General features: G+C 48.0%; 1 protein-coding gene across 3 annotated transcripts in view; it reads right to left on the bottom strand.

Annotated features, from left to right (window-relative positions):
* The window catches only part of LOC8040715 (LIM/homeobox protein Lhx2), a 38045-nt gene that overhangs the window by 7968 nt on the left and 16860 nt on the right, over positions 1–13217 (bottom strand). For 2 of the 3 annotated variants that reach the window (XM_042293014.1, XM_042293013.1), the window contains 2 exons: positions 12939–13135; positions 1301–1420 (listed from right to left, as the gene is read on the bottom strand). In XM_042293014.1, coding sequence (XP_042148948.1) covers positions 1301–1420; positions 12939–13135 — 317 coding nt within the window. The remainder of the gene's footprint in view (positions 1–1300; positions 1421–12938; positions 13136–13217) is intronic. The other variant, XM_029994073.3, reaches the window with a different exon arrangement.

The following is a 13217-nucleotide window of genomic DNA, read 5'->3' as shown; positions in this document are numbered from 1 at the left end:
GTTCCGAGCATCTCATTATCGCTCCTCAGCCAATGATTTCGTGGCATTGGCTTACAAGAGCGTTGAAGAACGAATCACAAAGCAGAGGGAGTGAACACAAGAGGCCCTTTATAATTGCGGCGCGGTATACTTTCAAGATGATTGAAGAGACGGAGTGAGATTCTCCGTGAGCCTGCTCGCTCACGCTGGTCAGTGCGCTTACATTTATTTATTTGGTTGCAAGTGCGGAACGGTCAGGACAGAAGCGTATCACAGGAGACGGAAATGTTGACGTACGTTAGGAAAATCAGCATGTTGTTTATTGAGAAGTTGCGGAAACATCACTGAACTCGTGAGGCTTTGTGGAAAGCGAGCGTGTTTTGGGCACCGGTCACATCATTGTGTGTGGCCAAATATATTTGTAGGTGGCGAAAATATCATAGTGTTTTCGCTTTGCCTGGCCAAAAGTGTGAGCCGCGCATGGTGACCGAGCTCCAGTAGAGCAGCGAGCACAGTATTGATGTCTCTGTCAGAAACTCACAGCTCATCCGCACCGCCGTGGTTGTAGTGCATTGCAACACGTTATCAACCTGTGCCATGGTTACCAATAGACACGTTTAGCATAGTGTAGCCGCACGGTGAGATATATAGCTACTGGAAGTTCGCGCTGCACTTTTGAAGCATGATTTTTAGCGCGCGCCAGGAGCTTTGTCGTAACCACGTTAGCCTGTGGTGACGCTATGCAAGAACTGCATAATAACGTCATTGGTGTGTTTGGGGTTTCTAGTTGTTACTCTCTCAAGATAAATATTCAAATATACAGTACACTACACCTGTGTACCGTGTGATTCGGAACGTCGAGACCCGCTTCACAAAAGCTGCCCGTTCTAAGCACACCTCACGATCGGCACACATACGCACTTAAAACGCTGCAAGCATTTTTTTTTGCCTTTCTAATTAACTGAACGCAGGAACGCGTAGTTTGTCTTTTGGGAGTGCTTGAAAAAAAACTGTCATGTTCTTACGCCTCCCAGCGTGTTTAATGCGAACCAATTCCTGATATCTCTCGCTGTATACACCGTTACGCAGTTCTCTACTACTTTCCGGAAAAAGTACACTTTTTGTAGATTGTACGCAAGAGCTTTGCACTACTAGAAAGAGCTTTTGCCTTCACGTTGAGTACATTTTGTGCTGGCGCCCGCAGGACTTGAAATCCGCAGCGTTTGCGATCTACGAAAAGGTCCTAATGATATGAGACATCCCGGTCCCCTTGTGCAACACTGTTGCGAAGGGGACCAAAGCAATTCCTATTTCAACGCACTCGTTTTTCCCGTGACATCTGCATGATGCACGAACACGCCGACCAGAACAGGAGCACCAAGGCCGACAGTCCCTGCCACCGTCTCCGCAGTCGTCCCCACTCCTCTGGTTTTTGGTTCGTCTGCGCGAGGGCGAGCGGTGGGCTGGAATTGTGAATAGCGGCCTTTCCTAGATCGGCACAGATGTGTCTACCACGGCTTAAAGACGTTTCGCGTACACTATTGGCTCTCATTTTCACCCTAATTTAATTTTACAACGCCTAAACAAACACACTGCTTGAAGTCGCCTTTACGCACGCGCACTCCTGTCTTGCGGCTAAGCAGTGCTTATTCACAAACGAGCGGCCAAAAAAATTTGTTTTTTCATGTTCAGCCCATGCCACCGGACGGGGGCATGAGCTGGACATGTGCTTCTCAGTATTTAGACCCTTTCAGCACAGCCGTGGGAGTCGACCTTGATTTCTTAGAGTGATTGTACGGTACCGTAAAGCACTTAGCCATCACAACTAGAGCCCGTCATGTTTTTTCTGCCTTTCCGCTTCCGTAAACACAAAAACAGGAGGAAGTAACTTACAAAATCGACACAAGAGGTGGGGACCCATGACTGCCAGAGCTTATATAGGTTAGAGTAAAACGTTGACTTCTGAAATATTAGTAAAAACAAAGTTGCTCTCGCAAGTTTCCGATGTTTAGCATTTAATTGTGGCCATCAGGTCAGTGATTGGTTATGTAAAAAAAGAGAAGTATCCAGTCAATTTAGTGGCTTATATTAGGAGATAGAGATACAAAACAAATATGATTGTAAACCAGTATTTTCTTTTTGGCTTCAATGCATTTTACAGATCTTCAATATTGTCAATGAAGAATACGTAATCTCTGATTTAGAGGTTGGTGCCTTAACTTCACTCCAAAAACAACCCGCGTGTCTGCTTTCACACACACACAAAAAAATTCGTTGAGAGTATAAGTTACAAGGACGTTTGATCGGCCTATAAATCATATAGGATGAAATTTTGGATTAACAAAAAAAAAAAAAGACAACTCTTCTGATGCGCTCAGAGTATTGTTTGAAATTGTTAAACGTCCGACTACCATCTCACGTAATAAAAATATAAATGCCCGCCTTAGGGGAGGGGTAGATGACAGTGCACAAAATGGAGTACGTAGATGAAGAGGTTCGGTGCACGTGAGATTGAACGCAATAACACGAGTTACGTGGCAGAAAAGAAAAATCGGGGATCCATTAATCCACTCTGTGCAGGAGGTTGGCCAATGAAGGTGGGGTATCACCTGCAACAATTGCCAGCTACACTATAAACCCTTTTTATGGCAAAAGCCACCAGGCGATGCTCCAGTCTTTGACGTCCCAGAGAACTTCCGGTTTATAACCATAGCGAACAAAGCCCGACCTAAGACCGCTGCTTGGAACGTCGATGAAACGTTTAACCACCAATTCTCGAGGTGAACGCCAAAAACCGAAGAAGCACGAGATCTGTTAAAAACTCTCGAATATTCTTGTAAACCAACCTGCCTCATCGAAGACGTTAAATTTTCCAGCCAAGGGCACTTGTTATATCTTCAACTTTGACGTATGTGCAGCATTTATAGCACTGGTGACATAAGGTAGCTCAACAGGCTTGCAAAGGCGGTGCGACCGAAAGTCGTTTGGGACGCCGGAGACAGTTCATGTTTCTAAACAGCGAAGGGTCTATACCAAATGATTAACCAAAGAAAAGTAAATGAACTGCACCAAAACTTTTTATATATGAAAGGCTAGTGACGTCACCCCCGAAGTCGCAAGCTGCCATTGTAGCGGCAGCTTCCGGAACAACCGGGAAACGTATGCGCTGAGCGCCACGTGCTTCGCACTGTTATCAGGATTGCCTTCTCATAAATTATCTGCTTCGGATGCTCCTTTTCTGCTCCTTCTTTATTGGAACGAATCCTGCGCTGCATGTCGTATGCCTCATGTATGCACTTTTTCGTTTCAATCGCAGAAGGTTATAGAGCGCTGCTCTTAGGCGCCCGTTTCCAGCTTAAGCGGCGTCGGCGTCGCCGTCGGCGTAACCGCCCATTGCGACGTCACGATGTTCACGATGTTCAGTTGCGACGTCACGATGCTCACGAGTGACGTCACTCGTGACGTCACCGCTCGTTGCATTGGGGGTGAAATTCCCCGCAAAATTTAGCGGTAAACTTTCCCCGCTAAATTTAGCGGAAAAATTTCGCCACTAAACCTAGCGGAAAAACTTCCCTCTAAATTCAGTGGAAAAATTTCCTCACTAAATTAAGGGGAGACAATGCTCCGCTAAATTTAGCGGCGAAATTTCTCGTTGAGTTTAGTGGGATGTTTCCGGTTATATTTAGCGGGGAATTTTTTCCGCTAAATTTAGAGAGAAATTTTGCGAAAACTTTCCGCTAAACGGGAGGGTAGCAGGAGAGGAGGAGGGAAGGGTACGGATGAGGAGGAGGGATATAGTTTCTTCTTCGGACCTTCCCCTCCTCCTCCTCACGAACTGCGCTCTAATTCGGCGTTACAGGGGATTGTAAACGTCTTCTTTTTTTGCCCGTAAGGACGGCGACACGAAAAAATTCAAGAAATTCGACCGGCGAGTTCTATATACAGCCTGTCTGTAAAAGATTAGGAAGACCTCATTCCGTTATGCTTTAAGTGCGACCGCAGCCGATGGTACCATCTGATGGTGTCAATCAAGCAGCGCATATAGTGCACTGTCATAGGTCTCATCGCCTTTGTGCGTTTGGTATTATGAGCTGAACAAATCACGCGCGGTGAATGCGCCACCATCTTGTGCTTTTTGTTGTGAGTGATTGGTTTAGCCCGTGATAGCGAATCCATAAAGAGAATTGATGCAGCTTTTTTTTATTCGACAGAACGCGATGAATAGTGGTAGCTTTACAGGAACATCGTTCGTGAAAACAGTCAGGAAAGGAAGTGGTTGTATAATGGCGACACACATCTAGGACGACGTCGAGGACGGCGTCCTAAAGGTCGACGTCAAGACGACGTAAAGGACGACCTCAAGGACTGCGTCTTGGACGGCTTTGAGGACGACAACATAGAAGACGACAACATAGAAGACGACGTCCAAACGAAATCTATGACGACCTCTAGGACGACTTCGAGGAGGCTGGCTGTGAAGCACGTCGGGTCACGTCAGCTTCAGAAACTGGCGCTTACCAGTGTACGCGAGCGGCGCTTACGCGAACGGAGTCAACGCAACCGGCTCTTTCGCGACCAGCGCTTACGAGCTTATGCGACCGGAGCTTGCGCTTCAATAGAGCCGCGGGCGTTGCGTGGCCTTGATAACGCGACCATGAATGTGGTTAGCCTCCATCTCTCCCTCTCTTTCTCGCATGCGCGCGAACGCAGTTTACGCATCCGGCGCTTTCGCAGGAAGCGCTTGCAAGCTTACGCGACCGGAGCTTACGCTTCGGCCACCATCACTTCAGCCACGGGCGTTACGTGGCCTTAATAACACATCCTTGAGCTTTAGCCACGAGCCCTTCAGTTGCGGGAGTTGCGTGACTCGGTGGCTCCATTCGTGTTTCGGCTGCCGAGCAGTGCGGACGCACGGATGGCGGTTCCGATCGAGCGACGATAACGGTCGTTGCCGGCCGTGGTGACCGGGCTTTTTGTATCCCCGCTGATTACCGGATTCTACTGCCGACGTTGCCGGTGGGCGATAAAACGAAGAACCAGGTTTATTTTCACTGCGACGTAAATGCCAGGCCGCTCCGAATTGGAGACTTCAAGGAACCGTTGGAAAAGGTCGACATGCTCAAATAAGTTGCAGGGCTCGGCGTATGCCAGATGGGACACGTGTGGCTGTGCAGCCTGAAGAGTGCGGCGCGAAAGAGCGGCTTCTCAAACTGGGCTGGCTTACCGTCAAAGGTAAACTGTGCATCCCCATGGACCCCAACAGGCAGGAAGTGCTGGTCAAGCTGCATTGGGTACCTTTCGACGTCCCCAACGACGTTCTCTGAAGAGCCTTGGAATAGTACGGGACTGTCAACGAGGTGAGCAAGGAAAAGTGGCGTGTGGATGGCTTTGAGGGTATCGAGTCCACCACAAGGATTGCCAAAGTCACGCTGAAGGAGGGAATGACGCCGGACAAGTTGCCTCACCAGTTGAAGCTTAAGGGGGGCACGAGCCTTGTTGTCGTCCCCGGACGAGCGCCGGTTTGTCTGCGGTGCAGCAGGGCAGGACACATACGACGTGACTGCCGTGTGCCTCGGTGCGGCGAGTGCCGAGGCTTCGGCCACGTGTCCCAGGAGTGCGTGCGCTCGTATGCTAGCGCAATAGTTAATCGAGCCACCAATGATGATGACTAAATCATCATGGACGAAACAGAAACGAAGGAGGCGGCGACGCTGCCTTCGAACCTACCGGAGACAAAGGAGCAAGCCACGACAGGTGATGCAACTAACGGTACCAACGCAGCAGAGGTGACGGCCAAGGCCTCGACGCCCGACGCTGAGGAACCTGGAAAGGAGACGCAGGCGACGACGGCGGGAGGCACCGACGCCGTGGACAAGGGTGACGTGAACGAGCCACTAGTGGAACTGGACTTCGCGAATGTGAAGCGGCGACTGGATGATGAGACCAGGGACAACTAGGCACAGGAGCTACATCGCCCACAAGGCCAGTGGAAACAAATCGGGAAGAAAGGTCGTTACGCCACCAAGCTGCGGTCCTTGTCGCTGACGCGCGATGGGGAACTGTCGCAGAGACCCCCTGCGCCATGAGCCGAGCTCTGCAGGAGCCAAGCGACAGGTAAGCACCAGGAGGTTGGTCTGTCGACACTAAAAACAACAACAACAAAAAAATGGTAGGGCTCACGTCCGGGCTCCGTATTGGAACTCTGAACGTTAGGGGCTTAGCGGCACGTCGCCGCCAGTGTCAACTTAGTCGCCTACTCACGGAGAACGACCTGGACGTACTTGCTATCCAAGAAACAAAAGCTGAGAGTACGAGTCAGACCGACCTCATGGTGCGACCGTTTATGTCGAGGTACAACGTATGTGTGAGCCACTCTGTCGGTAGGTCAGGCGGCTGTTGCCTGTTTTTGAAGAAAGCAGCAGGAATCATAGACAAAAATGTTATTGCATGTGCGTCGGGTCGTTTTGTCATTTGTGACTTTTCTTTCTCCAATTTAAAGTGGAGGGTTATATACATTTACGCCCCCAATGTGGAAAGCGAGCGATGCACTTTCTTTGAAAATATTTCTATTTACCTCCGGAGTGATAGAATCACGGTGCTATTAGGAGATTTTAATTGCATCGGTTCACCTGAAGACCGATCAAACCGATCACACAACAGAGATAAATCCGGGGAGCAGCTAAATAATTTGGTTAAAGATTTCGAACTTGAAGACGTAGCGCAATGTACGTCAACCGGTAATCGTGTGATCTACACGCACCACCAAGGTAGCAGTCATGCGAGGCTGGACAGAGCGTATGTTTCGGTCGGCATTGTGCCTGAATGTGGTAATTATGCAGTCAGTTACGTGTCTTTCAGTGACCACAGCCTTATGACTTTCACAGTGGGTCATTGCAAGGACCGCTCTAGCTTCTCCTGGGAGTTATGGAAGCTAAACGCTAAGCTCTTGGACGATAAGCAATTTACTGAAAAGGTTCAAAGTAGGCTGGAGCAAACAAGCAGTGTAACTGATAATGAAGTCTGCAGGGAGTGGGAATTATTTAAACAACAAGTGAAGCTTGATGCGATAGAGAGGGCATGTCAAATTAAGCGTGAAGATCGAAAAGTAGAAAACGGTCTTCGCGCGGATTTACAGAGGCTGCACGTTTAGGAAGGAAGGATACCCGGAATCTTCAAAGATGATATAAGCAGCATAAAAGCGCGACTTGAACAAATTGACGAAGAGCGGTATAAGGGGGCGATCGTTCGTGCCCGAGCAGAGAGGTTGCTTTTGGGGGAAGCGCCCACCAAACGGGCACTTGTCCTTGAAAAGAAGTATGCTAGCGGAAATCAGATAGCGGAAATAGAGTACGAAGGCACAATGACTAGCGATCCGGCCCTTATCCAGCGTGCATTTGTTGAGTACTACGAAACATTGTTCGACAAAAAAAAAAACCAAAAAAGACGGGTCTTAATACAAAATTCCTGCCAAGTCTTCCACGGTTAGACCATGATGACGAGCAAGTTTTGGAAGAACCAGTCAGCGTAACAGAGATCGAGAAAGCGATAGATGAACTAAGAGCAGGCAAATCGCCGGGCCCGGATGGATTGAGCGTTGCCTTTTACAAGAAATTCAAACCAGCAATCGCACCGTTGTTGCATCGGGTTTTTAATGAGTCTTATCGGAATCATAGGTTACCGGGCTCCTTTTTGTGTACACATGCAGTCTTGATACCGAAAGGTAACGACGCCTCCAAGCTACGCTTCACTAGCAACTATAGACCGATCACCCTTGCTAATGTTGATTATAAAGTTCTCATGAAGGTGTTAGCGAGGAGGCTGCAAAGTGTAATTTGGAAAATTGTAGGGCCTCATCAAACCTGCGGAATTAAAGGCCGGAGTATTTGTACGAATATACACACAGCTAGGAGTGTGCTGGAGTGTTGTGATGCTGAGTATCGGACAATGGCACTGCTCCAAATCGATTTGGAAAAAGCCTTTGATCGTGTATGTCATGACGCACTTTTTCAAATTTTAGAGCTCGTAGGAATCGGGTCTTTCATTCTCGAAGGAGCAAAAATGGCTTATTTAAACTGTTCAGCAAAGTTAATAATTAACAGAGAAGTCACTAAGCGGATAAACGTTATTTCTTCAGTATGGCAGGGGTGTCCTTTATCCCCGTTACTTTTCGCGATTTTTTTGGAACCTTTCTGCCGCTACATCATTCAATGTAAGGACATTAGGGGTTTCACTTTACACGAGTGCGAAGTAAAAATTTTAGCATATGCGGATGATATAGCTGTTCTTTGTTGAGACTCTAGAAGCGTCACAAGGGCTGTGGAAGCGACTAAGCGGTTTCGTGACGTCACAGCGTGTGCGGTCAACTGGTCGAAGTGTTACGGGCTATGGCACGGAGAGTGGGCTTCTGCGCCAAACTTTTTTGAAAATATCCAATGGGCTCGGGAACCCCAAAAGTATCTGGGTGTCCCGTTAAAACATTATCGCGAAATTAACGACTACTGGCGGGTGGAAACTAATCAACTGAAGGCAACCGCGGAAAAGTGGGTAACGAAAGAATTGTCGATCTTCGCACGTGCGACAGTTTGTAACTTGTTATTTACGTCGAAACCATGGTACGTTCTTCAAGCACTACATTGTTCTAGAGTCAATATTCAGCGAATTCACCGGGTGTTTGCAGTATTCATTTGGGCGTCTCAGTGGGAGCGGACTAGTAGAGCCAATCCTTTCCTTCGACCCCGAGATGGTGGTGTTGGTCTCTGTCACTTCTTCATCCGTCAACTCGTTAAACGATTTATGTTTGTGCGCGATCAATCTGACCCATTTCTGCGCAAGGTAATACAAACAAAGCTCTTTGATGTGTTGCCCAGTTATGTGGTTTCGTCATGCCGTGTTCGTTACGGAACATTATCGCGTTTTTTGAGAGAAGTTGCATCATCATGTCGTTTCCTGTTTCTACGGTTTTCGCGGGAATATTTGTCTGTTGTATCGCAGAAAAGGTTGACGCGAGATTTAGTGCATGTGTAAATTCCCTTGTCATGGTATAGGACCATATACGCTGGAGCACCCGGACAGGACGTGCTAAAACGTGTTAAAAAAGCGTTGGTTCCCCCTGGGGTTAAAACTTTCTTTTTTAGATTACACAGTGAAACACTACCCGTAAAAACCTTTTTAGAAGCTAAAGGAATAAATTTGTATTGGAGAGTAAACTGCCAATTATGGAAGCAGCCAGAAAGTATCGAGCATGTCTTTTTAGATTGTTGGGATGCTTTGCTATATTGGGACGTGCTCCAGCGCACAATCAAAAAGGAACTACCGTTAACAGCGCATGGGATTCGTTTTCTAACGGCAGACAGTGAACCGGTACCATATGACACAATCCTGCTCCTGGGGCTCCACAGTATATGGAAAAGTCGAATGGCGGTACGTCATGCAGACGTAAACGCCCGTACTGTCCGCGAGTATTTCATTGACAGCGTTAAACGCCTCCAGGAATGCTACAAAAAGATTAATAGTGACCTTGAGTGGCTGCCTGTTCTGGATGAGCTGGCAACTTTAAAAACCTTTTAACTTCACTTACTCTAGCAAGACAGGCTAGATTTCACTCAACTTTTTAGATGTGGGTTCTGTAACGCGTGTCTATTACCGTTCCCAACATACAGTTGTTCGCATCTACTCGGTATTGCTTTATGCAAACCTGGCAATAAAAAAAAAAAAAAAAAAAAAAATCGGTGGCTTTGAGGCGAGAGCGCCGGCCTACGGATCCCCAGGTGGCGGGTTCGAATCCCGGCCGAGGTGCCCGCAATCTGACGGAGCCTTATTGCGGAAAATGCACCGTGTAACCGAGCTTTCGGTTGCACGTCAAAAGATCCCCAGGTGGTCGAAATTAATCCTCAGTCCTCCGCTGGGGCGTGCCAGATGCCCGTCGTTGGTTTGGCACATAAAACCCCCAAATTTGACTATGATTTGGAGTTACGTGACTCTGAGGCAACTACCTTGAGCGTGTTTCGACCTATAGACCAGTCTCCAGAATCCTAGCCCCCAGCGATAAAAATGGGAAATACTAACCTAAACGCAGGCTCTTGTCAAGAGGGGAGCTGCGCATTAAACAACTTTTTTTCGTTTTACCGCAATCTTGGCATCGGTGATGTTCTTGGAGCTTCGTCACTATGATTTTCTGACATTATTGTACCACGATATGTACGAAGGTTTCTAAAAAACAGAGTCTCGCAAAAATGCGCAGCCCGCTGCTGTGTCATGGCTTCAGCATAAACAAACATGGCAGAGCCCATGAAACAGAGCTCCACTGGTCTTTAAAGCTACCGCTTTAATAATAAACACCGTGACCATGCACTTTTGGCGCTGCTTGATTGGTTCCATTGGATCCCAGCAACGGCTGCGGTCGTACTTAAAGGGAAATAATAGAACATATATATAATCTAAAATGAACCTATGAATATCTTAATTCTCCACATAAAAGGGGACATTAGTAGTGCTCCGCGAGGTGCCGAACATTTTTTACTACGGTACTTGAGGTGAAGACGAATATAGTTAAAAAAAAAAAGAAAAAAAGAATATAGAATTAACTAGTCATAGCTGGTTTGCTGGGTTGCTCTCAGCAGGCGCATGGGCGTACCAACCGGGGGGGCAAGGGGGACGCTTGCCCCCCCCCCCTCTGAAATAGCCGCCAGTGGGCAGGGCAAACACTGGCCGGCGGCGCCCATGGAATACCAAGGACACCGCCTCCCGACCCGCGGAGGCATATTTTTAACACGCAGGCGATACAAACCCTAGCAACGGTGCTCACGCCGGATTGGCTGCTTCGTGGAGGTAGGCGCGCTGCCACCGTCAACATAGGCAGCGGTTATAATGCGAGTTTCCGAAGCAGAAGCAAAACTTAGTGGTAAGATGTCTGCCTCATACGTATCAGACCCGGGTTCTATTCATGGTGTGGGCTTACTTCTTCTATGCTTTTTTCCTCGAACATTTTGTTTTGTCGAGGCATTTGGCGATATTTACGACGTATCTTTTTTACGATTAACACTGAAAAAAAAACGAATGTTGCTGACGAAACATCGCTGAACTAAATCGTATGGGACTCTGTTTACGGAGGTGCATGGGGGACAGCGGGGTTTGGGTTGCCGGCTGGACGCCGCAAAGTGGCGTGTACGGGGGAGGGAGGGGGGACGGTGAGTTGGTTAATCGTTTTGTAATTAGCAATCGCACACTGTCGCCGCGAAGCGGCGAGAACGCAGGCGCGGGGGTGGGTTAACGCGCGGGTTAACGCGCTTCGAGTGATACACGCGCCGTCCGAATCTGAAATTTAAGTTTCCGCGCGTTGCCAAGCAGCCAATTCGGTGTGAGCGTCGTTGCTAGGGGGCCTATCGCCTGCGCCGTAAGAGGAGCTAGTGGCCAAAACGCCCGCTACGCATACACAATTGGCCCTCTCCCCCTCCCCCCCCCCCTCTTTTACGACGCCTACAACACACACGCCTTAAACGTTAGTGGTGGACCGAATCTGCCGAACTTAAGATTCGGCAAAGTTCCGCACATGCCGAAATTTTGAAAGAAAGTCCAGCAAAGATTCGGCAAAAATTGAGTAAATGTATGCGCACGCGCACGAACGCGACAGGGTCATAAATCACAAATGGACGCCGCGCAGTCGCGGGGTTATTATCGCACAGTTCAGTACAACCAGCGGTCACGGCCAGGTGTGGAGTAGGCGACACGGTACCTCTGCGTTTCTGAACTTTTGCGAGTGTGGTTCTCTTCAATATTTTCATCCTCAAGAACAGAAGATCGACCAGTAATTTCCGCAGTCCACTGCACAAGTGACAAATGATGCGGTGCATTCTGGATAGTGTAATTTTTATTTGACCTTTCCATTGAGGCAACGAGGTAGTTGATTGACTGAAAACTGACACTTACGGTATTTGCGTGCTTCCTTAAAATGTAATTTGTAGTCCCTTACAACATTCACGTGGTATCTCATAACTTGCAAAAGGTAGCGGAACGTTATGACGTTCCAGTCGTCTTTTCAGCCTCTAAAATGCTATCTGCATTATGCAGGAAAATCAATGATTCTAAAGGGAAGAGTGACGAGTGTAAGGAAGACACCAGAATAAGTTCGTGGAATGTAAGACCGGTGTTGGTATGACATTCCGCTTTCCTGCGGTGGGTCTTACGTAGCGGAAACTGCAGCGTTGTGCACATGATGGCGCGAAAGAGCACACTGTGACGCTGTTTCCTTAAAACAGTCACCTTCTGGGCACCTGGCTGTGCATTTCAACTGATGCGAGCGCACACCAGTTTTCAATGACAAGGCGATCCTGACGCGATACAGCAAAAAGATTAGGATGGAAGTTCATGAGGCGTATGCAATAAAAGAGAAGGGTGCAGATAAGTGCATAAGTGAACCTTCCGTTACTCTGCCAGATAAAGAGCGTTTATTCTTAGATAAAGAGTGGGCGCGTGGAAGGTGACGTAGTGTGTTTTAAGTGTATATAAAACTATGTTTTTTCAAACATAAAACTTCAGTTGCAAGTGCGCCTTGTATCGTGGTTTCCTTACTTTGTCCTAGTCTTTCGGGGCTTGTCTTTTCATATTAACCTTTTTTCGTCAGCAAAAACTAAATGTCAATGTTAAATCTGGTAACAGTGCATTTTTGCCGAATCATTTCCAAATCTTTAGAAAAGTTCGGCAAAAGTTGCGCCAGATATTCGATTCGGCAAATGTTTGGCCCATCACTAGTAAAAATATGCGACCGGGGGGGGGGGGGCGGGGGGGGGGGCTGGTTTGCCCCCCCCCCCCAACTCAAACACAAGTTATTACGCCACTGAGCACGGAGGTGTTAATACGAGTTCATCTATGTATTGTAGTGGTTGTCGTGTACTTCACGGTTCTATTCACTCTATTGGCGTGCAGCGTTGTGAGCTATGAGCCCGTTTTGGCGTCTTCCTTACCTGACGGACTGTGGCCCAAAAAGTGCAGCCTGCAGAAGACCCTGTTGTCGCGCATTCCAAACACGTCTCCCTTGAGCAGCGGGCAGTGACAGCTGGCACACCGGAAGCATGCTACGTGAAACGATACTCCGCGTACTCGCATCACCAGGTCCCGGGGAGCAAGGGCGCTGCCACAGGCGCAGCAGCGCACGAAGGCCCTGAAAAAAAAAAAAAGAGTTTGGAATTCAGTCAAATAAACTTCGTAATGTTACATTTTCTATCATAAGAACGCTTTCATAA

The sequence above is a fragment of the Ixodes scapularis genome, unplaced genomic scaffold, assembly GCF_016920785.2.
Source record: "Ixodes scapularis isolate PalLabHiFi unplaced genomic scaffold, ASM1692078v2 PGA_scaffold3__209_contigs__length_174095766, whole genome shotgun sequence".
Classification (NCBI taxonomy): domain Eukaryota; kingdom Metazoa; phylum Arthropoda; class Arachnida; order Ixodida; family Ixodidae; genus Ixodes; species Ixodes scapularis.
Note: the sequence above shows the minus strand (reverse complement) of the source record. Positions and strands in the feature narration are given on the sequence as shown.